A 27135-nucleotide genomic window follows, 5' to 3' on the forward strand; every position below is an offset into this window, starting at 1 on the left:
TTCCTGTCGATCCCTTAGTCACGGAGTCACCACATTATCACCCGGTCCCTAGGAGGGGGCGGGTCTTCCTGGAAGTTTTGTCTGCAGCTGTTTCCCCCTTGCCAGACTCTGAGCGCTGACTCTGAGCAAGCGGACCGGAGAAGGTAAGGGAGCCGGCTGCCTGCGCTGGGCCTGCACCACACCTCTGGCCCCGGAGGACCAAGACCTGCCTATTCTCACTCCCTTTCCCCATCTTTAAATCTTTTGGGTCTTGTTTTAACTGCAAGCCCAAGAGTGGGGAATTTAGTCCCTGGAGCGTGATCCCCCTCGGGTTTCTGCAGATTTGGCAGTTTAGGGGGAGCTGAGGGGGAGTTAGCCACTTCAGAATAATCTCAAGACTTCTCTTCCTACTCTGCTTCTCTTTTACTTTCCTTTTTTCTCTTCTGTTCTTTTGTTCTTTTTCTTTTTTTCTTTCTTTCATCTGAACAATTGATATTTTCTCAATTTTATATAATTTCGTGCTGTGCAAACGGAGCGTCAAGCCTTCTCCCCCAACTGCCCCTTCTCACCCCAATCGGGCTGCAGCCCCTAAACCCTTCTACATAGAAATTCAAGACCAACTCTGGTCCCTTCTGTTAATATTTAGACGCTGAAAATCTTAGGACTGAACATTGAAAGATTAATTCACTCTCTGTTTCTATCTAAGCCCCACTTTTAACTCACTTCCGGATTCCGGGTTCTCCACTTCACCCCTGCAACAGGCTGCAGGGTGTGGCCTGCTGCACCACCCTGGGCCAGCTGTCCCCTGCTGCACCACCCTGGGCCAGCTGTCCCCTGCTGCACCACCCTGGGCCAGCTGTCCCCCTGCTGCACCACCCTGGGCCAGCTGTCCCCTGCTGCACCACCCTGGGCCAGCTGTCCCCCTGCTGCACCACCCTGGGCCAGCTGTCCCCCTGCTGCACCACCCTGGGCCAGCTGTCCCCCTGCTGCACCACCCTGGGCCAGCTGTCCCCTGCTGCACCACCCTGGGCCAGCTGTCCCCTGCTGCCCGCCCTGGGGCTGAGCATGGGGGCCAGGCTCCCGGATTCCTGAGGGTTCCTGAGGGCCGCCTAACCGCAGCCCCGGCTCAGTGTGCCACTCTTCCCTCCCAGCTGCCTGCGACTCAAGGCTTTGACCTGTGACCAGCCTTTGCCTACCTGTTGCTGGGTGCATTTCTGCAGTTCCATCCTGAAGGGCAGAGAACTAACTCCCATCCAGCATCATTTGTCCTGGGAGGAGTGGGGGAGAGGGTGGAGAAAAGCCAGTTTCCCTCAGTGAGGAATTTGTTCTGGGGTTAGCATCAGGAGATAAGGCTGTTTCTTTGCAGGAGGTGCCCCTCTGCTGTTCTCTTCCCACTTGAACACCACCCTTGGGGAACACTGCCTAACCTGGGGGCTTCGGGTGCCTGACACAATTTCTTCAGCTATTGTACCCCATGGCACTCCCCTGCTTTGCTCCCTCCTGGGGTTGGAGATTCCTTCTTCTCCCAGCCCTAGCCTGTTCTACCAGGGAACCTACCCCAGCCAAGGGTCTGCATGGAAAGCTCTCCCCCATAGCTGACTGCCCTCTCTGTCTGTCAAATTGCGAGCCATTCTGGCACATTCAGTTTTTACCCAATTGCTCAAAATAAAAACAGATGCAGAAGGAAGAACCTATTTTATTGGTGCCAATTTGTGGCAGAGGCAGAGGGGCACAGGATATAAGAAACGTGATTGTCATTAGTTAGACTAGCAGCATGGACTGTGCTCTGGGCTGGGGTACAGTGTGATGCTTTCAGTGTGATTGGGGTGAGTGTAGAAGGCCGAGAAATAGCCTTGCCAGGAGCTTCAGAATCCTTGACCGGAGGATTGATCTACGAAGGAAAGCTGCCTTGCACAAAAGCTCTTGTTTTTCTGGCTTGTGGGTTCCTGAGTGAAAGCTGGGGTTCCCAGTGACTCATCTGTCTCTCAGATTTTTGGAGAAACACATTAGTTTCACTTTCCTTCAGCATTCTCTGCATTCCTGGAAATTCTGTTTTAGCTCCTTTAAGGTTTATTTTCAGTGAAAATTCCCCTTGATGCTGAAGACTGCAGCTCTGGTCACCTTTTGCCAGAGTAGGGAGAGGCAGGCTCAAAGTGCTTCGGTTCAGAAGTTCCAGAGGGCAGCTCCCGGTGGTGTGAAAGCCAACGACCAGGACCAGCTCCACCTGTTGATTTTGTGGATAAAGGAATCACACTGTGAATCACGGTTTATGTACATGAACTCACGTCCTTGTTAACATGTCACATGAAATGGTTGTCTACGTTGTAATACAATTTTGAAGATATGTTTAGAGTGGCCTGATTTAAAATAGAGGACATGCTGTGTGTATTTTTAAGATATATATATATATATATATATATATATATATATATATGTATTAGAATGTCTTGGACAGGGAAAACCAACAGTGTCATCAATTATGAGCCCCAAAGAAAAGTCACAAGGTCAGTGATCCACGTTGCAGGGTTAGGCAGCCTCCTCTGGCAGCTGTCTGAACAGCATGATCCAAAGGAATGGCAGAGGTGTATCTGACAACAGTGACAACAGTGACAGTAACAACACTAATGTCCATCAGCATTGATGACGTGTTTCTGATAGGCCAGGCGCTCTTCTGAGGACTTCACATGTATTCACATATGCATATATGATGTTTAGGTATTACGGTTTTCATTTTAGAAAGAGGGGCTAAGCTAATTATATTTATTCAGTATTCCTAAGGAGTGGTGTAGTAAATAAATGAGAAAGTGGAGGCAGAATTTGAACCAGCCTCAGGGCATTTCAGAGATTTCCTGTTTCGTGGGTACTTAGGGAATCTACAGCTTTCCCGCCTGGGTGTGACGTGTAGAAGGAGCCTTACTAGTAACATCTTTTTCTCCTCCTTTCCAGCGTTTTCTAGCTTCCTAGCTCCATCACTAAGCCTCGGAATATAGTCTTATGCCAGAGAGCAGCACGTAAGGTCCTGGTACTTGAGTGGATAATTCCCAACCTGTCTCTCTGTTCACCGTGTCTTTTCCACATTAACCCTGCGTCACCATGGTGTGCCCCTGTGGCCTGCTAACCCGCCAGGAGGAGCCAGGTAAGCCTGATTCGTGACTCCTACCTGCCACTGCGTCTTTGGCACTGAGCACAATGCCCAGCCTGCAGGAGGTGTTCTATTAACGTTTGTTGAACTCCTGAACTCTGGTCTATCCCCAGTACCACTGAAGAGCATCTCTGTGACCTTGTCCATTTGTGAGTTTGTGGCTGGCGTGTCTGCAACCTTAAACTATGAGAATGAGGAGAAAGTTCCTCTGGAGGCCTTCTTTGTGTTTCCCATGGATGAAGACTCAGCTGTCTATAGCTTCGAGGCCATGGTGGATGGGAGTATAATTAAAGCGGAATTACAGGACAAGACGGAGGTACTAGGGATAAGTACTTCATCTCCTTCCTTCTCTCCCTGACGCATACTCATCAGGGTCTCCAGCAAATGCAGTGTCACAAAAGTGCTAATACCGAATGCTTTCATTCACTCCCCCTCTAACTGCCATTTTCCTAAAATCATTTGGAGGGAAAGTCAGTCAGAGGCGCTCAAAGTAGAGCTGTGAACTTGGCAAGACCAATCATGGTCCCTCCCCACCAGTCTTTGTTTTCTGTACCATTTGCATCTTCGTCAGCCACGCCGCCATGCCCTCCCTTGTTCTCCTTAGGCACACGCCAACTATGAGAACGCCATCAGCCAGGGCCACCAGGCCTTCCTACTAGAGGAGGACGACTGCTCCAGGGATGTCTTCTTTTGCAACGTGGGGAACCTCCGCCCTGGGTCGAAGGTGGCGCTCACCCTCAAGTACGTGCAGGAGCTGCCCCTGGAAGCAGATGGGGCTCTGCGCTACGTGCTCCCAGCGATCCTGAATCCTCGCTACCAACTCTCCGGTGAATATCCTCTTCTTTCGAATACTATTGGTGGGAGATAGAATTGCGGAAACCCTTGCAAGGTTGTAGGGTGCTAAAACATGTGGGAAGGGTAAACAGAACTAAGGGAACGTTTTGTAGGATGCCCTGAGGACAGCTGCCTTACAATGAAGACTCCTGTGGTCCCTCTGGAGGACCTGCCCTACACAATCAGCATGGTTGCCACTGTCAGTTCCCAGCACGGCATCGAGAGGATTCAGTCCAATTGCTCCTTGAGTCCTATTGAGTACCTGGGGGATAATAAGACTTCTGCTCAGGTAATTCAGGAGAGCATTATCGTTGCTGGTACCCCTTTTCTTTAGATCCTGACCTTGGTCTTCACTGAATTCTTCCTAAATGTTCCTTCTTCTTCTTAACCCAGAGGGAATCACACTGTGCTCCTTCCTTATCCCTCTTTAATCTCCAGAGCCTTCTCTCCTTTCTTGCCCCTGCTCCTGGTCATGCTCCCTTGTGGCAGCAGCCTGGAGCCCTCAGCTATGACCTCAGCCTCATAAGCAGTGACAGTTCTAGCATGGCTCCTCTGTCTGCTCCCAACTCAGGTTTCCTTGGCTGATGGACACAAATTTGATCGAGACGTGGAACTCCTGATTTATTATAGTGAGGTGCATGCCCCCAGCGTAGCCGTGGAGATGGGGGAACCCGAAACAAAGCCAGGTATTTTCTTTCTCCTTTGTGGTTACCTCCTAAGGGGTAACTTTTTTGGAATTATCTTCAAATTACCCTCAGTTTTCTTTCCTTCTATCCAGCAGTGGGTAGGACATTGACATGGCTTACACTGCGATGTGCAAAAATGGTTAAGTTCAGTGAGTATCATCTGGTTATGTTTTGTAGGCAATTTAAGTGGATCAGCAGGTAGCTGAACAAAGGACATGAACAAATAATTCACAAGAGGAAACAGCTAATTTACAAACAACTGTGACAATGATCAGTCTCTAAATACAAATACAAATAAAAATAAAATTAAAATAATGATGTGACATTTTCACTTTTCAAGTTATGAAAGATTTCCAAATCTGATGATGTCTCATGCTTTAAAAGGTGTGATGAATTTGAAACTCAGAGATTGCTTGAAGCAAAATAATTTGGCATCAGTCTTTTGAGAGGAAATGTGGCCATATGTATCAAAATACATGTTTATTTTGGTAATTCTAATTTTAGGAATCTTACATAGGAAAATAAATCTAAATATAAGTTAAAAATGCACTAGTAAACAATCAAAATGTCTTACTGCGGCTAAATTCACTGTGCTAGATGTATTTGACAGGTCATTATGTGGCTACTAAAATAATGTACATTGATAGGTTGAAATATGGAAAAAAGGCTTCCAAAGAATATTAAAAGTGAGTTATGTAAATAGATTATTACTAGGAAATAACCTATGCATTGGGAAAAACATTAAAAACAAAAAAACCAGGAAGTATGCAAGTAGTAAACGTGATTAGATGACAACTAAATTTACTTTTTTAACTTTTTAAATCTAATGAATAACTTCTGATTGATTCATGTGTCTTCATGTAATCTCACCTGGAGTTCTGTTTTATTGCAGTAAAATTTATATAACTTCAACTTTACCATTATAACTAATTTTATGTATGTAATTTCACTACTTTAAGTACATTTCACCTTGTTGGGCAACCACCATCACCATCCACCTCCAGAGCTTTTTCATCTTGTGTTTGTTTCTTAATTTCTAAGGCTGTGTTTAGTTTCTTAACGTTTAGTTTATTAATTTCTTTAGTTTCTTGTTTCTAAATTTTCCTTAATATATGCGTACTGTTCCTTGTAATTATAACGGGTGTAACCCGTCAGTCTGCTGTTCTCTTGGGGTCTTCCTGGGCTGCCAGGCCTCTGCATTGCAGGGACCGTGACGCATGGCTGGAGGAATACTGCTGCTTCCAGTTTTCCACGTTGGTGGAATGGAAGCATTCTTGGAGACCGTCATGAGCAAAGTCCTATGGCTTGGGTTAGGCTCTTGTATATCTACAACTGCTGTGACAGTTCCCTGTAGTTGGTCTTCTAGGCCATCCTTCTCTCTCACTGACAAGGTAGCTGCACGCTCGAGCTCATGAATTGGGACTCCTTAGTTTGCCCTCACTTGTTCAACCATTTTTCCTCAGGAGAAGCTGCTGGTGCCAAAGCTATTCGAGGAGCTCCCAGCTTTAACCAGGTTTGCAACAGCTTCTCTTCCAGGAAGCCCTCTGCTCTGTTTGTACATTGGTTACCTGATTTTGTCCTTTCCTTTTGGGGAGTTCTCCCTTGAGTGTCCTTGACCTTCTCCCACGACAGTGACCTGGTCTTTAGTTAGGATTATTTTAATCCACCAGAGAAAGTTTTATAATGCTGGACCTCAAACAGTAAGGACTGAGATGTCAAGCCCTTTCTTTCCAAGATGTTCCCCTGGCCCCTGGGCAGAATTCCTCATCTGCTCCCAGCTCTGCAGGCCATAGGGGGAGATCAGGGGCAGCCTTTATGAGTCTTGTGAATCCCTTCCAGCAGGGCCGCTCAAATCTTGCTTTCTAGATCATGTATTTGGTCAAGATGACTTGCTTTGTCCATCTATCCAAAGTAGCAAAGGACAACCGCCTGCCCGGCTCACTGAAGTCATTTAGAGTTCTGCTGAATGGAGCATAACACTAAGTGACAGAAATACACAGGATATTTTTAAAAAATTAGAATGTACTTTCCTTATTAAGAACATGTTTAATAAAAATAAGTACATAAAGAATTTATTAATTTATGAGATTATTATTAAGAGCTTAAGCTGAGTTGAGCCTTAGACCGAGCTCCTTAAGGGTATTATATCATTTAATCCTTAAAATACCCTTAAGGTAGATATTACTACCTTGATTCCACAGATGAGGAAACAGGCTAGCAAGCAGAGGAGTTAGGGTTCAAAATGCCTTGTTTAAAAAAGGGGAAGCTGAGACTCGTGGAGGTGGAAATAATTTGAGCCATGCCAAAAGAATTACAGTAGACAATACATATATAGTGTTTTCTGTTTACTGGCGTTGTTTGAACGGTTTATAAATATTAACTCATTTTATTGTCACGGCAGCCTTTCTCACTTCCCAGTACAGTGTCAGCCCTACTACAACCACCTGTCTCTCAGAATGGAAAGGAACTGACCTTGCCCATTTAAAAAAAAAAAAGAAAAGCTTCTCTTCCATTATATATCCAGAGGTCTGGATTATGTAAGGGTTATTTTTTAACCCATGTTCTATCAAATATTTGCTGAGCCACACCCATTTTATTTGGAAACCAGTTTGGTTATTGAGGTATTCCACAGTTAAGAGATTGAACTAAGCCAGGTCCTAGAATCCTTCTGAATTCTAGAGCTGCTAACAGTTTAGACCTATAATCCTGGAATTGCTTTATAAAAATAGGACATTGGAATTTAATTCTCTGTCCTCTTATATCCTCTAAGCTGTAAACTAGAGTTGATATAACCCAGTCAGTCTCATTTCTTCTCTTGCATCTGTTTTCAGTCACTCCTCAAAACAGAATCACAGCCGTGGCTTTAGCAAGTTGGTGGCATCGGCTAGTCTCCACGGTCTCCTCCATATTATTATTTGGATAATGCTAGTATTAGAGTCCGGCACGCATTTTAGTGCTTCTCTTTCTTTTTTCTGGAGAACATCAGTGAGCGCTTCATACCCAAAGCAGAGGGACTTTCGGTGCCATGTATGACACTTACACTCTCAGCTCTTGTAAACTGTCAATGTGAGAATCGTCCACATAAGCCTCAGTTTTTCAAAGCTGAAATGAAGACTTAAGGACCCATGCAATACATTTCCCATTTATTTGATTTGCAGAGAAGGTGTCTGTGCAAATAAAATAGCTTCATTCTTCTGGCAAATGCTGAGACATTGTAACTTAATGTATTTCACTCCTAGCTGCTAGGAGATTAGGTACAGTATTTTAATTACTGCTTGTGTGTTGTAACCTCTGCCCTCTTTCTTCTCTTTCAAATCTGTTCTGCTTCTATACCTTTTATGTGTGTGTAACTCACCTCAAACCCTTTGCCAGCAGATACAGAATAAAGATCAGACTGTTGCAGATTTGTTTTCTCAGCTCCTTCTGTAACTCATCACATTTGATTCTTCAGGTCTTTAGGATTCTTGAGTTCCCTTTTGTCTTACAGCATCCTTATCCTTTCTGAATAGATAGTTTGTTGGGAGACCCAGTTGCAATGGTGAGTTTCTACCCAAATATCCCAGAAGCTCAGCCATCAGCTGCCTGTGGAGAATTTGTCTTCCTCATGGACCGTTCAGGAAGTATGCAAAGCCCCATGAGTAACCAAAATAAATCTCAGCCACGCATCGAGGCAGCCAAGGTAAAACTAGTGTCTTTCTTTTTCTGGTCACTTGCTCAAGTGGGAGTGAATCTCAGGGATGAAATTAGGGTCCATCCCTCATCTGAGCTACCGCTAACGTGGCCACTGTGAGGCTAGCCTTGGAATATAAGGGCCCAGAGGCATCAAAGGGGGTAAAAGCCACTTCTCAAGAGTTAGGTTGGCCGGGTCTGTGTGTCTGAAAGGATCCTTTCTCAACTGTCTCAATTTTCTTCCTGCAGGAAACACTCATTTTGATTCTGAAGAGTTTGCCTATTGGCTGTTATTTCAACATCTATGGATTTGGATCTTCTTATGAGGCATTCTTTCCGTAAGTTTCTAGAAAAGCCATAGAGAATCCAAAAAGACACCTTAAAGAGAGGACTAGATTGTTAAAGGGGTTACTGGGGAATTGACCTTGGCATTGGACGTGTCGGGTAAGGTGGTTTACCTGACCTCACGATTCAGGGACTTAGTCCTGGGCAGTGTCGAGCTATCATGTCACTAGGCGTGTTTATTTTTCTCAGGAAGAGCGTGAAGTACGATCAGTGTACCATGGAGGAGGCACTGAGGAGAGTTAAGCTTATGCGGGCTGACCTAGGGGGTACGGAAATGCTGGCGCCACTCCAGGCCATTTATGGAGGACCGTCCATCCCAGGCCACCCCCTACAGGTGAGAATTGGAACAGAGCCAACAGAGGGGACAGAGAGGGTGGAGTCTCTGTTCAAGAATCGCTAGCTCTGGGCTTCATGGCAGGATTGTTGAAATATGGTATGTAATTTAGTCTTACATGATAAAGAGACTAAGACAAGGGGCATTTAATAGAATTCCTTTTCCTTAGCTCCATGTTATGGACTGTGAACCATGGAATTGCTTTTGTGGAGTGCCACAGATGCCTTGGATGAAACTAGTAGGGGATGCTGACTATTTCCAGGGCTGTGAACAGACCATGTGAGAACATGGTGCAGGTGACTATGGAATATTAGAAATTTCCTGTGTGAAGAGGCATCAGAGTCTCTGGAATGAAAAAACTGGGTTTTTCAAGGCCAAATTCTGGTATCTTTAAATAACCTTCACAGAGACTTAATGAACGTCTTCTTTCCTTCTCCAGCTATTTGTGTTCACAGACGGAGAAGTTTCCGACACGTTTAGGGTAATTAAAGAAGTTGAGAGCAATGGTCAAAAGCACAGGTATGAAGAGGATGTGATCTTAGTTTTATTACCAACTGACAATATTTTTCTATTTATTTTTCTCTACTAAAAGAAAAAAGTAATTTTCTAAGTAACATCAACCATACAACAAAATCATTGTCCTCTTTTCTCTCTAAACCACAATGGAAACAAAAATTGAACAGTAAGACTTTTTTTTTCTCTGCTTATAAACATTTTCATCAAAGTAAGACATACAGAAAACCATACAACTATAAGTATACAGCTGGATACATTATCAAAGTGAACACACGTGTATAATCATCACACAATTGAAGACCTAGAATGTTTCTAGTACCTCTATCACTACTCTTTTCCATCACATCCCATTTTTAATCACTAACCACTTTTTCCCCTCTAAAGGAAATAGCCTTCCTGACTTACAAAGGGTTATTTTTGCTTATTTTTGAATGAAAGTAAATGAGTGATACAGCACGTTTCTGTTTCTGTGTATCTTGCTTCTCTCCCTCGGCTGTATGTTGAGATTCATACATATTTTACTTGAAACCATAATTTTCATTGGTGTATAGTATTCCATGGGATGATTATACCATTTCACTTACTGATTCTACTGCTGATGGACTTCGGTTTAGTTGTTAAAAATATGCTTCTATGAACATTCTTGTACATGCATTTTCTGTACATACTTTTTTTGTATGTACATATATATTCATGTATACATATTTATATTCATATAAATGAGTGTATATGCATAATATACATACACACAAATATTGACATAATTGTGGAATTGCTTGGGAATGGCAAGCACTTTTCCAGTTTACTAATTTAAATTCACATCAGCATTGCTTGAGAGTTCCAATCGCCTCATTTCCTATCCAAAATTTGGCATTGTCATTTCAAATTTTAACTAATTTTGTGGGCATGTAGCAGTAGCTCATTTCACTTTTAATTTACATTTTTTCAATACTAATGAAGTTGAGCACCTTTTCATATTTACTGACCACTTAGATGCTGTATTTTTTGTGATGTATCTTCAAGGCTTTCCTATTTTTTTCTATTAGATTTTCCTTTTTTATGGATTTGTAGTCCATGCTACAGTTTAGATACAAGCACTTTGTTGATATGTTCTAGAAATATATTTTCCCATTCTACAGCTTTCCTTTTCACCCTCAGCATAGTATCCTTTGATTAACAGTTGTTCTTAATTTTAATATAGTTTGCTTTTTCAGTCTTTTCCTTTATAGTTAGTGTTTTTGTGTGTCCTGTTAAAAAAGTTTTCCCTGCTCAAGGTCATGAAGCTATTTTCCTTTGTTATTTTCCAGAAGTTTTGTTATATTTTCTTTTATAGTTAGATCTACATTTCACCTGGAATTTATTTTTGTCATTATGTATGGTAGGGGCCAGGTTTCATTTTTTTTTTTTTTTAATGTGAGTATCACACTGACCTTGTATTTTTTATTGAAAAGTCTGTCTTTTCCTCACTGATGTGCAGAGCCATTTTTGTCACAAATAAGCTTCTATGTATGTATGGATTATTTCTGCATCCCCTGTTCCATTCCATTGGTCTATTTATCTAGACGTGTACCAGGATTCCACCATATAAATTAATGCAACATTCTGAAATCTTGATTTTCAATAGAGTAAGTCCTCAACTTTGCTATTTTTCAAGGTTGTCTTAGTTATTCTTGACTCTTTGTATTTTAAAATTAACTTGACAGTTTTTACCAAAAAAAGGAGCTGGTTGATATACTGATCATCAACTTTATAGGTCAGTTTTGGGAGAACTTAGTATTTACTATATTAAGTATTCCAATGTATTTACATGGTACTTCATTCCATTTATTTAGGTCTTTCTTGATTTTTCTAAATATATGTTTCTAATATTTTATTAAAAAAAAGTTGAACCTATAGAGAAGTTGCAAGAACAGAACAATAGATCCTCATATACCTTTCACCCAGGTCCACCAGTTATTAACCTTTTACCACATTTGCTTCACTAATTTTTACTTTTCTTCCTTTTTGTATTGCCCTTGAAAGGACCGCTAGTACAAACCTGAATAGAAGCGGTCGTAGCTGGCATCATTATCTTGGATTTCAGAGGGAACATGTTAAACATTACATCAATAAGTGTGATTGTTTGCTATAAATTTTTTTGTAGATATCCTTTATCATATTAAGAAAATTTCCCAATGACAAGAGACTGATATGGAAGCCAAAATTACAGTGAATTAATTTACAATGAAAACTATGTTTTTCATGCTTTCACAAATGCTTGTATTTGAATTATCAACACATTCGCTGTTCACAGACAGTTCTGTTTGGGAATCCAAATTGTGATTAAAAAGCTATTTGGTGCACATGGACTAGGGCAGGGAGAGGACCCTCCAGTTAGAAGAGCAGGGTGCACCTTTTCCTCAACTAAACTAGCCTTGCCAGGGCAGATGTGGCTCTAGGAGAATGTTAGTCAAATACTGATGGCAGTGTCTGTTTTTCCCTAACTCGTACCCTTTCTGATAAACTCATTCTTTGGATTGGTTATTAAAATAATCGATGAGGATGTAGTCCTGTTATTTTGTTTTTTTCTGCTTCTAGAATCAGTATGATATACAATGGTTTGCTAGGGGCACTTTGTAGTCAGACAGGTGCTCAAATGCCACTGCTGCCATTCAGTAGGTGTGTGATGTTGGACATGTTTTTAAAAATTCTTTGGGCCTCAGTTCTTTATCTGCAAAATGAAGCAGAAGTCTATCTCTTAGGAACCTTGTGATGATTAAATCACAGGATTAATTTAAAGCATTTGACCTCCTGAAATACAGAATATGCTTAATAAAAGGTAGCTGTTACACTTTTGGTCAAGCAGGAAGACTATCTTTTGATTTTTGACCATTATGTATTAATTTTATAATTTCACTTTTTTAGTGTCTGTTTCTAACCTCTTCTTTTACAATTGCAGATGTTTTTCATTTGGTATTGGAGAAGGAGCCTCCACCAGCCTAATAAAAGGCATTGCCCGGGTATCACAGGGTGCTTCGGAATTTATCACAGGCAGGGAGAGGATGCAGTCCAAGGTGAGGGACAGACCTTGTGTCGAGAGCTGGCAATCCATGGACACTGCAGAGCAGAGTGGGATACTCTGCAAGGGCAGGGGCAACAACTTGCTGCCAAGTTCATTTTCTTATATCCCTAAGGCCTTGGGCTATGTATCTTTAGTGGGGCTCCTTCTGGCCTTACGCAAAAGGGGCCCAGTGGAGTTTCTTGAGAAATGGCATCTGGTGCTAACAGTTGGAAGCCCGGAGACTGGAAGAGGTTAGGGCTCTGTGTTTAAGACCAGAATCAGAGAAACTAAGAATTGTGACTGCCATGATTGAGATTCCAGGTATGTGCTTTAGGATCTCTTTTGGTACTGTATCCTATCCTCCACGCATATCGTTCAAAGAAAAGCTGTAACAATTGTAGTATGTCTGGTAGATTGGGAGAGGTGGTAGGTAAGTAGATACTCCATTTGATTAGGATGCACGGGAAGTCACCTTGCACCTCTGGTTATATATCTAGACTCTTCTTCCCCAGTTGGTGCCATCTCTTGTCTAATCCCTACTTCTCCAGGGTCTCCGTTCCCAGATGGTCATTATTCCATAATTATGTTATTAAATCTCTCGGCTTTAGCTTCCTCATGTGTAAAGCGAGAGTGACAATGCCCATCTCCGCGTGGAGAGTTAAGGAACAGGCAGAGCGTGTGCTGTGCTGCACAGCACACACGTGGCACGGTACTCGACATTCAGTTAATCATTCAGTGTTGCCGTTACTTCTGTGCTTATTCTGTTCTCTTTCCTCCACCAGGCTCTTAGAGCCCTGAAACACTCTCTGCAGCCTGTGGTAGAGGATGTTTCTCTGAGCTGGGATTTGCCTCAAGGTCTATCTGCTAAAATGCTTTCCCCAGAACAGACTGTCATCTTTAAGGGTCAGAGATTAATCGTCTATGCCCAGTTGACTGGGATGATGCTGGTGAGTTTCCATTCTTGTTTGTTCCTCTAGTCAGAGTAGCGATTGCCCCAAACTCTGCTCTGGACAATGTCATTAAAGCTGGAAGGGTGTCAGCAAGAGATTGCACTTACCAGGTGGAGCCAGCCTGCTCCCTTCTCCATCATTTCCAGCCTCTGGTTTCCTGAGCTACCAGGTTCCTAGACAGAAATTTTAATGTGTTGGGTTGGGGAGCTGCCCCAGTTCTGACCCTTCTTTTGGTGATCTCTTCCTTCTGTCATTTCTTCCCTTCTCTAATTTGTAGCCAGCAGAGTCAACAGGAGGTGTTTGTCTCAAGTACGCACTCCAGGGCAAGAGTTTTGAGAATAAGGTGGCATTTTCTCTACAACCCAAGCACGATGCCAAGTGAGAATTCAGTTTTCCTTTGCTCTTTTCTTTTCTTTTCTTTCTATCTTCTTTGCCATCCTTTGGGGTTGGTTTCCTCCTTTTACTTTGCAGCTCAATTGTGTCCCTACAATGGCTTCTCCTTTCTTACCCATTTACATCTTGTACCTTGCCTCACCTGGCTGTTTCTTCCTTTTGCCGTCCCTAACTTTTGAGGGCCCTGAATAACTGGCCCATGTGTGCTTTCCCCTAAATCATAGGATTTTTTTTCTTTCAGCCTCACCATTCACCGACTTGCAGCCAAGTCCTTTCTCCAGACCAAGGACATGGGCTTCAGGGAGACTCCAGCAAGTGATAAAAAAGATGTGTTGAAAGTCAGTATTGAGTGTGGAGTCATAAGCTCCTACACAGCTTTCATTGCCATCAACAAGGACCTCAACAAACCAGTTCAGGGGCCACTGGTTCGCAGGGACATTCCAAGGCCATTTATATTCTGTGCGGCATCGATGCCACGGCTCCGTGGAGGTGGTGGTGAGTTTTACCCCATTCGAAGTCGAATAAAGTAAAATAAGGGGCCTTGGATATCTGAACACCATATTTAAAGGAAAAGTTTGTGAAAGATCCTAAATCCCTCCGTATCTAGAATTTCTGTGTGGTGTTTAACATTTATTTCCTGGGGAGCTAGATATATTCCACTGGAAAGGAGATTTAAAATAATCCAAAGGCTAAGAGAAGGAAAATGACAACAGAAAATACACATAAACATTGAGAATCACACTGTCTAAATTTGAAGCTGATTTATCCTATTGATAATTAGACGGTTAGTGACTACCTGGATGGCTGATAACCTACTTGGCAGTGTGGGAATGCGTGCTGATTGCTAGGACTGTCTCAGGCATAAGCCAAGCAAGCTTGATTATAGATATTAGGAGCTTAAGGGTTAGAATCGGGTGGAGAAATTTCCTGGGCAGGACTGTGCAGCTGGAGGGGAATGTGTGATGTCAGCTCTAGAGGCAGGCTTCAAGGTGAACCCAGAATTTTTGTTTGGACCACTGGGTACTATTTATTTAAATTGAGAAACAAAATAAGTTTAGGGGGTAAAATGTTGAATTATTTTTGAGCATTCTGCACTTAAGATCTCTATGGAATATCTACAAGAAGCTGCCCAGTAGAAAGGGAATAAGATGGATTTGGTGTTCAGAAAAGTGGTCAAGGGGTGAAGATACACATTTGGTAATATTTAGCTCTAGGTAATAAGTAAATTCATGAGAATGTATCAGACTATTCAGAGGGCAGGTATTAAATGAGATGAGAAGGGGGATGAAACGGGGGGAGGGTACAGCTCAGCAGTAGAGCATCTCCCTAGCATGCACAAGGTCCTGGGTTCAATCCCCAGTACCTCCATTAAAATTTTTTTTAAAATAAAATAAAAATAAAGCTGATTTTAAAAAGGGGGGAGGGGAATGAAATAGAAACACTGAAGAATATCCAGTGTCTAGGAATGGATGGCAGAGGACTTTCCAAATGAGAATGAAAAGAGATGAAGTAGGAAGAAAAGAAATGAGCACATTGTCAAAACAAAAGGAAACCATGATGTAACACACAGAGTTATCAAAGTATTAGATGCCGCAGAAAAATCACAGTAAAAACTGAAAAGAGACTATTGGGTTAATGTCAAAGAAGCCCTCTCTTATCTAACTACAAGCAATTTTACTGGCTTAGGTCAGGAAAGAACCATATTATAGAATATTAAAGAGTAAATGAGAGGAGAGGGTTCCAGATGGCAGCGTAGGAAGATCCTGAGTCACCTCCTCCCAAGAACACAGCACATCCACAACTGCACATGGAATAGTCCCCTCAGAGAGGGGCCTGAGAGCTGGACGAATAGTCTCCCCAGCCAAGGGCAACAGGGCAGCATCTAGGCAGGCTGGAAAGGCAGAGATTCAGGCTTAGGAAGGAAGAACCCACACCCAGCCACGGCCACCCCCCTGAGAAGGGATCACACAGGTAAAGATCTTTTCCCTGAAGAGTGAGGACCGCGAGCTAAGCCTCAGGCACCACAAACACTAGATCCTCCACAAGAGATTAACTCCAAAACACCAGGCTTTGACAGCTGATGAGGACGATGCCCGGGAAACAGAACTGAAGGGCATGGAAAACCTGCTCTGAAAGGGCTCGTGTGCAGACTTACCTGACCCAAAAAACAGCACAGGAACACCCGACTGAAAAGCTCATGTACCACAGGTGAAGGGGACCAACTTACGAACCTTCAGGTGTCTGCCAGAGAGGCAGGAGCCAGTAGGGGTGCTCCCCCAGGCCTGGGACACCGGCAGGGGCCAGTTTCGTGGTCTCAGGCTACCTTGCTGATGCTGGTGCTGACTGGTACCATTCTGGAATTCTCCCTTGTACCTGTCAGCACCCATGGGCAGGCCCCACTGAGATCCCTGACCACCTGTGCCCTGGTCCGGCCTCACAGCTGGCCAAGTGGTATCCCTGCCCAGCAGCCCCCTTTAGCAGCTGCAGCCAGGCTTTGAAGCTGATCTGGGAGCAGCCTCCCCCCGCTCCACCAGCACCCTGCAGCGGCTGTCACAGCAGGCCGGCACACAGCCCACATCGTGGACACCCTTTGAGCACCTGGCTCTGTTGGCCAGGTGGGAATGCACTTCTGAACCCCACAGAACATCTCCTAAAGAAGGCCACTTCTTCAAGACTGGGAGGAGGAGCTAACTGACCTAATACATAGGAAAAAAACCCACAAATAGGCAAAATGAGGAGACAGAGGAATATGTTCCAACCTACAGAAGAAGACAAAACCTCAGGAAAAGAACTAAATGGAGATAAGTAATCTGCCTGGTAAAGAGCTCAGAGTAATGGTCAAAAAGATGCTCACTGAACTTGGGAGAAGAATGGAGGGACACAGTGAGAACTTCAACAAAGACTTTATAAATGTTAAGCTGTAAAAGGGAGGGAACAGAGAGTGATATCTACAGAGGACGTCGTAGAGTTGGGGTGGGATTTTTTGTGTCTCCTTAAAATTTCAGAATGGGAGAGACTTGAGGATGTTGTAATATTAATAGAAAAGTGCCAGTAGAGAGGGTGGACAGTCCTGCGGCAGAAAAGAGTAGCTTATTGGGGAGCGTGTTTGAGGAAGAGAGAGGCTGAGATCTGGAGCAGCAGTGGAGGGATCAGCCTTTAACTTGCCAAGTATCAGGACATTCTCCCACGACTGCCAGGATGTCGAGGAAGGGTGATGGGAGCAGATGTCAGGTCACAGGCTGGAAGACAGGTTTTTCGAGCTTCTGTATGCTAGTTTTTTCTATAGTTTTAATGAAAGCAAGAGTATCTAATGAGCACGAGATGAGAAGCGGTAGAGAATTTGAGGGAAGAGTTTGGAATATCCCTGTGGAAGACTGAAGGGTAAAACACCCACGGAGAAAGAGGGCATTTGTCAAGGAGCACTGAGGGTCCAGTTTAGTTTGATACCTTGACTTTAGTGGCACCAAACTACTGAAAGGAATCACAGCTTATATGATTCATTTCAGCAGTACTCAGCAGCTTTGGAGTAAGAAGGGAGTGCAGTGCTGGCTTAATTTTGAGGCTGGGGTTTTGTCAGGTGGGTGTGATGAAAAGGAAGTCAGGGACAGTGGAAATGAAGATATTGTTAATGAGAGTGGGAAAGTGTTGGACCTGAGAGTCAAGCTGAACAGAGAAGAAAGTAAAGATAGAAGGAAGTTGATTCATAGGGGGAAAAAAAAAACAGCGGAAAAAAAATTTAGAAAATGTTTAAAAAAAAATTTAGAGATCCAGATGAAGTCAAAGACTATGTGAAACAGGAATCTCTGTTAGAAACCTGGGGGAAAAGTGGATACTGTATCTTAAAAGTAGAAAATTTTTTTCATTTTTTTTTTAAGGTGGAACAATTCTACTTGATAACAAGGTCCTAGCTTGGGAGGGAGTGGTGAAGTAGATGGGAGGCTGAAACCATTTGATTTGAGGAAGTCAAGAAATTTTGAATTAGGGTGTTGGATAGGTTATCTGTAGGGGTATTGAAACCTCTCAAGAGGGTGGCAGGTCTTGCAATGAAGTGGAAGTCTGTGACCTATTTTCAGACCCTTCAGTGAGTGATGGGGAGTGACAAAGAGGCTAGAGGTTGACAGCAGGGGAGGATATGAGGAAGGTAATCCAGGTTAGGGTGGAGGAATAATGATCTAGTTGCAGCAATTGGGATTGAAGAGGTTTCCAACCACACCTCCCAAACCCGGGCACTTGGGGTATTGGTATCCTGAGCAACTGCCATTGGAGCAGGTAGAGGGAGAACAGGTTTTTGGAACTAAGTAAAAAAGAGTTTTAAGTTAAGATAAATAGTTGGAAGAAGCCTCCTGTGATGAAACTAAAGATGCAGGAAAGATTGTTGACATGTATCAAGGGCTCCAGAAAGCACAGTTATAAGGGGCTCAGGGGATGAGGGTATGTGCAGGAGGTGGGTTCATGGAAGAAGAAGAAATGCACAGTAAAGACAGTGGCTGAGGCTGACGTGGGTAGGAGGGTTTGTGTCTCAAATACAGAGAGCAAAGGTGCCTCATTCCCAATGTCTGTCCTGGTGTCTTTCAGCTCCTTTAGAGGCCTCCTCCTGTCCTGATGTCCTTCAGCCCAGGATGAGCACTCATTACTTGGGTATGTCACACCAGCAGGATGGCCACGATCCTTGTATGTCCATCAGTAACAAGGGCCTGCACTCCCTAAGTGGGCATCTTTCCAGGGATTTTTTTCTTACCAGTATTTGTCTGTCACATATATAGGACCAGACAAACCCCATGCTCTTGGTCATAAAAAAAAGAAGGAAGGCGTGTTTCTCCAAAAGACCTGTCTTATGATGGACAGGCCTCATCCTCCCACCAACAGGACCAACCTGGAAATTCACCAACCAGGTGAGATGGGCCTCAGTTCTATCCTCTGGCCTATGGGGACTGAAGAACTCATCTTCAATGCTCTGCTGTCTTCTGGCTTTCTCTGCCCAGGAGGTGATCTGTTTGAAAAGCATCAAGCAGAGGGTGAGATATGTCCAGTCCTTGTATTTGCTAGCCATCAGCCTAGCTTAATTGGTCTACAGTGTGTGACCCTGAAACCTACCCAGTGGAGGATTCAGGGCCACAACCCCCCTTTGCCATCTCAGCTCCCACACCTTGCCTGCTGAACTCACTGTGTTTGGGCCCCTGCTGTGCTGGTCATCCTTCTGCAGGTTGGGTTTACGCTAGATCTTCCTGGTGCTGTCGGATGACTCTCTGTCACCAAAGAGTGTTCCTTGGTCACTGCCTTGTGTTCCAAACAGCTGGGCTTCTCATTTCCGTGACAAACGGAGTTTTTTGTCATGAAGGAGTGACTTTTCTACTAAAACAGGCTTAAAGGCAACTTCTTTCTAGTCGCTCCAGTTTTTGTAGCAAGAGTTTGTGCTGTGCACTTACTTGTTTAAGCATCTTATTTGCCACTTTCCTTATTCTCTCTTATAAGGCTGTTACAGAGAGGGCTTCAGGGTCCAAGGTGATCAGATCTCTGATCTCATTGCTGTGGGGTTTTAGGCAAATTAATCACCTTCTCAGAGCCTCAGCTGCCCAACTGCTCACCTCGCAGGGTTGTCACGAGAACCTCCTTAATATCATCCGCAGAGCAGGTGCTCAGCTTTTGTTGATTTTCTATGCTGTCCTAACAGCTCAGTAATTTAGAATATCTCTGTTCTGGTCCTTCTCTCTTTTGAAACTTCTTATCAAAGTAGAAAGAAAAATTACCCAGCAGTGTAATGATGCTGGGTGTTACGAATTAATTAGCAACTACTATTTGTAGGGGGCTGGTGAGCGGCCGTCTCATGTGTTGGGCACTATGCTGCAATTTGCAGAGAAGGCCGGGATGCCGTTAGTGAAATAACTGCTCCATTTTTGAGTGTTAACAGAGCTGAGATTCAAATTAAGACTGTGGCAATTCAGAGCCTGAGATTTTTTTTTTTCCCATTAGAGTAGAACTATTTTTCTAGTTACAGTTTTTCTTGCTGACTGATTTCTAAGTTGCTTTAAACGCATCATCACATACGATAGACAGCCAGATGCGAGGTCTTCTATGAAAACTGCGTGGTCTTCAAGCAATTTTCATACCACCAGGATTAGATACTAGATGGCTCTTTGAGGTACACTGTCGGCAGCTTCCTTTACATCTGCTTTCTTTAGAAATTTTTGATAATTAAAATCCAAGCTATATTTGCCCAGAATTTTTTTAGTATAACTAAAGTTTTAAGGCCCATTTAAACAGGACTGGAAGACTTTAAACAGCAGCGTCACCATCTCTTTCCCTGGTTGCTGAATTTTTAAGTGAAGCTCCCCTAGAGTCAGCACATCACTTGGTGGCCTGCATTTTCACAGAGAAAGTGCATGTGTCCCAGTATGGGGCTCCTGGTTGGATCTGCTTAATGCTGAGCTCTCGCTACACCCTGTCTCTGAATTCAGACCTGTCTGTCTCAGGTATGCTAAGGGGCCAGTAGCTCCATGTTTTCTGTCCTCTCTCTCTTTTTTTCCTCCCCTAAAGTCTTTGAAGATAATCACCTTGTGCAGCTGATTTCCCTCCAAAAGGCAGATGGTTCCTGGGATCTGAATGAAGGTCTGGCCTTGGTCCTGGGTATGAAGCTGGAAGATATACAGGCTGCACTCCCCCTCAAGGTGAGATTCTAAGAAGAAAAAGGAGTATGTGTATTTTTGAGGGGTTGGGGTCAGTAATGAGAACTGGGGTGAATCATGACTCACCTGAGGAAGGAAAATATACAAGGCCATAGACTAATTTCTAATAAAAAGAGGTTGAAGGTTTTCCTGGCTATGCTGGAGCAGAGAATTAATGGTTGGTAGGAGTCGATGGTTTAGAGCTGATGGATGACAAAGGGAAAGCAAAGATCCTCTCTGACGTCTATTCCATTCCCTGCCAGTCATCTTAGTTGTAATTACCAATACTGACTGAGCAGTTACTCTGTGCCAGGCCCTGTGCTGTGCACTTAACATTTGTGATCTTATTTATTCACCACAGCAATTAAATATGGTAAATCCTGCTCATGCTGTTGTTAGAAATGTGATGCTGTCTCTGAGTTGACTCAGTCAGTGGCAGAGCTGGACTCAATTCTAGGACTTTGTTTTCAGAACCCACGTTTTTGCTCCTCTTTATACTAAAGGGAGTGGTCCGGGAATGAACAAAATTTCACCGCAGGCAGGACAGGTGACGTATCAGTAGGAATGACCTAGTTATTTCAAATGTGTTCAAGTATGCTGATGAGGACAGGTTACATCCAGGAATTTCAAGGTAACTTACTGAATCTTCTAATTGAGAAACTGTTAAATATGAGACACGTGACAGTAGCCTGAAGGACCAGTGTCCTTCTGAATTTTCAATGAACTTAAGATAGCCTATAACTGGGCCACCTCGTCCAGCATCCATCAGTCACACGTGGCTTGTGAGCACTTAAAATGTGACCAATTCAAATGAGGAATTACATTTTTCATTGAACTGAGGTGTGCTGTAGTTGTGAAATGCAAACTGATTTCAAAGACAACATAAAAATGTAAACTATTTATCAGTAATTATTTTTATATTGATTATATGTTCAAATAATATTTTGAGTATACCAGAGTAAACACATTAGTAAAATCATTTTATATTTTTGTGTGTGGCTGCTAGGGCCTTTAAAATCATGTATGTGTCTAGCATTATATTTCTATTGAAAACTATTACTGTGGAATACATAATGAAAAGGCTAATTTATAAATCAGTAGAAGAAGCTATGAGGATCATGAAGTTCTAAGTCGGTTTCACCGAGAACAAGACCTGTCAGACTAACACGTCCCTCTCTGACGTGGTAACTGAGCCGATAAATCAAGGGGATGAGGAGTCCTGGGGTATCTGAATGTCAACAAGGAACTTAAGTTTTTTAATGATGACTTTATGGACTGAGTACAAACCAGTTGAAAACCTTTAACACTGAATAATGAATTTACTCATACTTGAAACATTTTAAACTCACCAGTCTCTGAATTCTCTGAAAGTCCATATTTTCAACGAAGATGGAGACCAGTGGTTTCCTATTTGTATACAACAAAACAAGGAGAACAGAGTATTAAGACAAGACGATCAGGATCCCAAGATACTCTGCTGATTCTAAATTCTCAACTGCATAACTTAAGAGCTGTTGTACGTGAAAATCAGAGATTTTAGGTGACCACAAACAAGGTGAATCAGCACATCTGAAATGTGATTAGGGGAAGGCAACCTGATTGGCAGAAAAGCTATCTGTATTAGGTATTGGGGGGGTAGTCATAGGATTTTGTAAGCACGTGTACCCCCAGATGTGTCCATTTAAGGAAATACATTTTAAAAATCACTGTGATGTTTGTTTCTAGTCTAGGAGAACAAGCATGGTTGAATCTTAACTCTTTTGACATAAGCAGTCCTCTTAAGAATTAAGGGAGCTGAGAATTTTGGTCTGAAATGAGGCAACTCAGAATGGACATAATAGCTGTTTCCAAGTATGAAGAATCATGATATAAAAGAGGAATTTCTCTTGATCTGCTGGCTCTAAAAACTGCAGTTGGGAGCCACGGGTGAAACCTCCTGAGACTTTTCTGTTCTGTAGCTGAGACTTTCTGTTGAACAATATGACTCAAGTCAGAATATGACATTTGCTAGAAGGCTGACTTTGGGCAGATCACTTCACTTTTGTGTAAATGTTTTCTCTCTTACAAATGTGGTTATTGGTAATTCTTCATTTTTTTGTTTGTTTTGCTGAGGGTTCAAATGAAAAAAACAGGAAGATACTTTATAAAAGATAAAGCAACCATGCACACGTTTCTTACATCACTGCTGAGTAATCTTTGCTGTGGGGTTTCAAGCACTGTCTTGGTGGTCTCACTGGATTTAACACTTAAGGTCGTTCTATCCTGAGAGTCAGTGGATGGCTGCCCTAAGGTCCAGGACCTGGCACCGCGCCTTGCAAGCAGTAGCTGAGGTAGAGAGACCAGGTGGTCCCGTTCGGTAGCTCTCTGGGGCATGTACATGAGAGGGGAGTGGAGCTTTGTGCAGCTCCTGGAGGGCCTTCCTGCCAACCTGGGGGCCTCAGGGAGGTCTCTGTCTGTTGTACAGAATGCAGATTCCTCCAGCTGGGCTACAGTCCTGGCCGTGCTCTGGCTGCACGCCAATGGTAAGCCCATGAAGTGTGAGTGGGAGCTTCTGGAGAGGAAAGCTGTAGCCTGGATCCACCTCCATGCAGGTAGGAACACAGTCCTAAGACTCCATCTCCTTCCCTTCTTAGGAGGCTAGTCATCACCCCAGGCCCTGAGCCTCCAGACCTGACAGAGGGTCCTTATTGCCCCCTCCCCGAGCCATCCTGGTTCAGACCCTTTCTAGTCTCCCAGCTAGTTCTCTGCTTGGATGAGGGTACAGTCTGAAATGGGGGGTGTAGAGGAGGTGAGTGAAGAGGGAAAGGGACATGGTGGGGAGTGTGGACTGGGAGGAGGACACAAAGCGGCATGTACTCTCCGCGTCGTCTCAGTCCTGCACGGAGTGTAAGACTGGACCTGGAGCACCTGCTCCTCTGGGGCTTACTGTCTCACTGCTGCTGGGTATTTCTGGGGCCAGAATAGAAAAGGGGACTGGGCAGTAGAAAAAAGAAAAGGCAGGGGTATTGAAGAAAGATAAGCAGGGCTAAGGGGAGGTTTCGGGGAGACCGGGAGAAGAGCGGTCTCTCAGCCCAAATTCTTGTTTTCACCTCATACCAGGCTCTGCCAGGCAGGTGCTCGTGCAGGCTGCCATCACTTTCCTGAAGTCTCCTGTGGATCCTGCTGTCTTTGCCCTCTGAGGACACCGTCCAGAAAAACAAGTGCCTCTCCTCTGCTACTGTCCTCCCATTACCCTCTCTTCTGCTGCGGTTTTTGTATTTTGCACCTGTCCTGTTGGTTTCTTGTCATAAAAGCAGTGGGTGCCCAGCGCACCTTACCTCTCTGTTCCAGGTTCCACTGGGATGAGAGCTTCCTTTTTGCAGCATGTGTGCTCAGCCAAGTGTCAGTGGTCCCAGAACCTGTTCCTTTTCTTGGAGGAGCTCAAAGCATTCGCAGGCAGTAATGTTCCTCCTTGGTTTTCTAGAATGACAACATGAAAAGCAGGTGACGTGGACTCCAGACTCAAGGTTGCAGCCTTGATGTTCAGGGAATGCCTGGATGAGAGAATTCTCTGCATTTTATTTGTCTGTTTATTTTTGTTCTTATATACTTATCAGGACCAGACTGGTGAGCTACACAGTTTTCTATTTTTAGATAGGAGGGGAGGTAGAAAGCCAACTTCAGGGTCAGTATCACCTTACGATCACAAGGGGTCCACTGTGAGGGTCAGCACCGTTGGGGGCCTTCCTGACTGATTCTTCGTGGGCTTTGCTGGCCTGGGCTACACGCCTTTCCTCCCACGGCCTAAGGGACTTGGGTTGAATTAAACCTGATGGAGACAGTTTTTCCTTAATCATTAAACGTCTTAGTAAGAAGGCAATAATGGACTCCTGAGTCCGAGCCTGAGCCCATGAGGCTTCTACGTCAGGATTGACCTTGCATAAAAAAGGAAAAAGCAGACTGAATGGCAGTTTTGCCTGAGGCCTAAACTGAGACTACTCAGCCCAGGAGGAAGGAGCTCCCCGTGTTCCTGACGCTTAAGTCCCACATACTCTGAGTGGAAATGGCCCTGTTTGCTCATTGTCCCCTAAAATACTGCTGTATCGGTGTTAACATGGCCCTCTCTGCACTGCACCTGGTTGTATCTGGTCTCTTACGGATTTACCGATTGAACCTGTGCTGGTTTTATCACCCCTTGTTTTCCCTCCCAACTTGTCTGACGCCTCCACTGTTCACACGGTGTCCTCTCCCCGTACCTTCTGTGGGAGCCTGATTCCATCTTATGTGAGGCAAGTAAAGGGCTCGGGTCAGAAAAACACAGTTGGAATCCTGACCACTTATTTAAATAGGTGATAAAGGGCGGACGATGTAACCCTCATGACCTTAGTATCCCCACCTGTAAAAAGGGGTTAAATTAGAATTCTGTTCTCTTTCCTCTTGAATAATCTAGAATCTGGAGCAGGACCTCCGTGTCTGTTCACTAAGGTAGAGGAGGTCCTGGAGCTGCGTTCTGTTAAGCTGGGGAGTGAAGTGGCATTAGGAAGAGTTGCCTGACTTGCACAGTGGAGCCTGATCTCCCAAAACTTTCTTCCAGGTTTACTTAGGACTGATCGCGACCTACGGAACAGGGCTGTGGCCATCCCCTGGAAGCTTGTTGGAAATGCAGACTTTTAGGCAACCCCAAGAACTACAGCATCAAAGTCTGCATTTGACAAGTCTCCAGGTGACTTGAGTGCACATTAAACTTCGAGAAATGAGGGCTTAGTCTTTTCATACCCAGCCCCGTGTCCAAGTCTGCCATCTAGATCGTCCCTAACGATGCAATGACAGAAGAGACACTTCCTAAGGACCATGAAACTTGGCACAAAATGATGGCTCTTTACATTCATCATGCAGAGCAACTGTTAATACATTTATCGCTCACCTCCCCTTTCCCCCAGCGTCCAGACTAGGCTAGGGCTTAGGGACTTCTAAAGCAAAAGACATAACAAAGAACGGTCTTACTTCTGTCTTCTTTAAAATGCAGGATCAACTAGTTTTAAAGTAGCATGGTTTTATTTTCCCATTTGAGCTCTCGTGCTGTAAAATGTTGTACCAACTATAAAATCCTCAGATCTAAACAAGTGTCGGTCTTCATAATCAACAAATATGTTTTGGCTCATTCACTGAAGGCCACGTTAAAGGCTGGCACTTCATGTTTTAGGAAAATGTAAAGCACCATCTGTACTTTTTGGAACTGGTGCTCTGGGCATGAAGCCCAGGAGAGAAGCTGCTCTCGGCTCCCATTGGTTGTCCTCACCCTGTCTCCTGGCTGCTGCAGACTTGGCCACAAGAAGGATGGCAGATAACACACATTGCCTCAAGGCCCTCCCACGCAGACTGAGCCCACTGCCTTCAGCGCAGGGTACCCTGTTCTACACAGACTTGTTAATGAAACTCATTGCCTACTTCCCCCAGTTCCAACACCGTCATGCTGGGGGTCATGTGCTGTTTCCTTCCCATCTCAGCCACTGCTTCCTTAAAAACAGTCCATCTGCTTGAAGCATCTGATTGACAGGAAAAACAAAAACTCCGCGCAACGCCCTATCTATTGGTTTTCCTTTCAGTTCTACCAGTTTTTGCCTCACATATTTTGATGTTCTCTTGTTAGGTGCATATACATTTAGGACTGTATCTTCTTGGAGAATTGATGACACTTACCATTATGTAATGGTCACCTTCATCCTTGATGATTTTGTGATCTTAAATCTGCTTTGTCTAGAATGAATACAGTTACTCCAGCTTTCCTTTGATTAGTGTTAGCATGATATTTAGCTTTCTGCATTCCTTTACTTTTAACCTATTCAAGTCTTTATAATTAAATTGGGTTTCTTGTAGATTACATATACTTGGGTCTTTCTGTAAAATCTATTTTGATCATCTTTAAAGTTTAGTTGGTGTTTTTATAACCATTCATATCTGATTATTGATATCACTGGATTAATAACTACCATGTTTGTTTCCTATTTGTTACCTTTGTTTTAAAAAATTTTCCCTGATTTTGCTTTTGTTTTAATTAAATATTTTATGTGATTTCATTTTATCTCTGCTCTTAACATATCAATTATATTTCTTTATGTGTATATATATATATATATATATTTTAGTTGTTGCCCTAGAATTTGTGATATATATTTAAAACTAATCATTAAGTCCACCTTCAAATAACACTATCCCACGTTACATGTAGTTCAGGTAACTTATAACAGTTTTCCTAATCCTTCCATCCTGTTCATTTTGGCATTCCACTTGTTGAAGGAAACAAACAAAAGCAAGTTAAAAAGATACTATGAAAGGTGGCGGTAAGAGCTCTAACGAAAGTCAAGTTAGGAAAAGTGAGATGTCATATGGCATTGGTGGAGGGCTTTAAATCTCAAAACGGTATTTATGAAAGGCCTTATGTAATTTGAATTGACTAAATGTAAAGAAATTAACCACACTGATACCTGGGAAAAGGCAGAAGAAATAGCAAGTGCAGAATCCGGGGCAGTGAAGTGTTCAGGGTACTAAATAACCAGGCAGGAGGCCAGTGCTACTTAACCAGTGACAGACATTGATGAAAGATTT

General features: G+C 43.5%; 1 protein-coding gene across 3 annotated transcripts; it reads left to right on the top strand.

Annotated features, from left to right (window-relative positions):
- On the top strand, positions 1 to 26611 carry LOC105074141 (von Willebrand factor A domain-containing protein 5A). Of its 3 annotated transcripts, none has more exons than XM_074357195.1 (19): positions 1 to 143; positions 2926 to 3115; positions 3235 to 3437; positions 3726 to 3948; positions 4069 to 4244; positions 4527 to 4641; positions 8151 to 8320; positions 8560 to 8648; positions 8845 to 8989; positions 9429 to 9508; positions 12444 to 12558; positions 13328 to 13492; positions 13773 to 13873; positions 14130 to 14383; positions 18464 to 18526; positions 18652 to 18903; positions 20423 to 20553; positions 23015 to 23141; positions 23650 to 26611. In XM_074357195.1, the coding sequence occupies exons 2-19, from the start codon at positions 3073 to 3075 to the stop codon at positions 23727 to 23729; spliced, it is 2532 nt and encodes an 843-aa protein (XP_074213296.1). In that variant the 5' UTR covers positions 1 to 143; positions 2926 to 3072; the 3' UTR covers positions 23730 to 26611. The 3 variants fall into 3 exon arrangements, with proteins under 3 accessions (XP_074213296.1, XP_074213299.1, XP_074213298.1); XM_074357197.1 differs by having other exon boundaries at positions 2 to 143; positions 18652 to 18780; XM_074357198.1 differs by lacking the exons at positions 4069 to 4244; positions 4527 to 4641.
- The last annotated feature ends 524 nt before the right edge of the window (positions 26612 to 27135 follow it).

The sequence above is a fragment of the Camelus bactrianus genome, chromosome 33 (assembly GCF_048773025.1).
Source record: "Camelus bactrianus isolate YW-2024 breed Bactrian camel chromosome 33, ASM4877302v1, whole genome shotgun sequence".
In the NCBI taxonomy this organism is placed as follows: Eukaryota; Metazoa; Chordata; class Mammalia; order Artiodactyla; family Camelidae; genus Camelus; species Camelus bactrianus.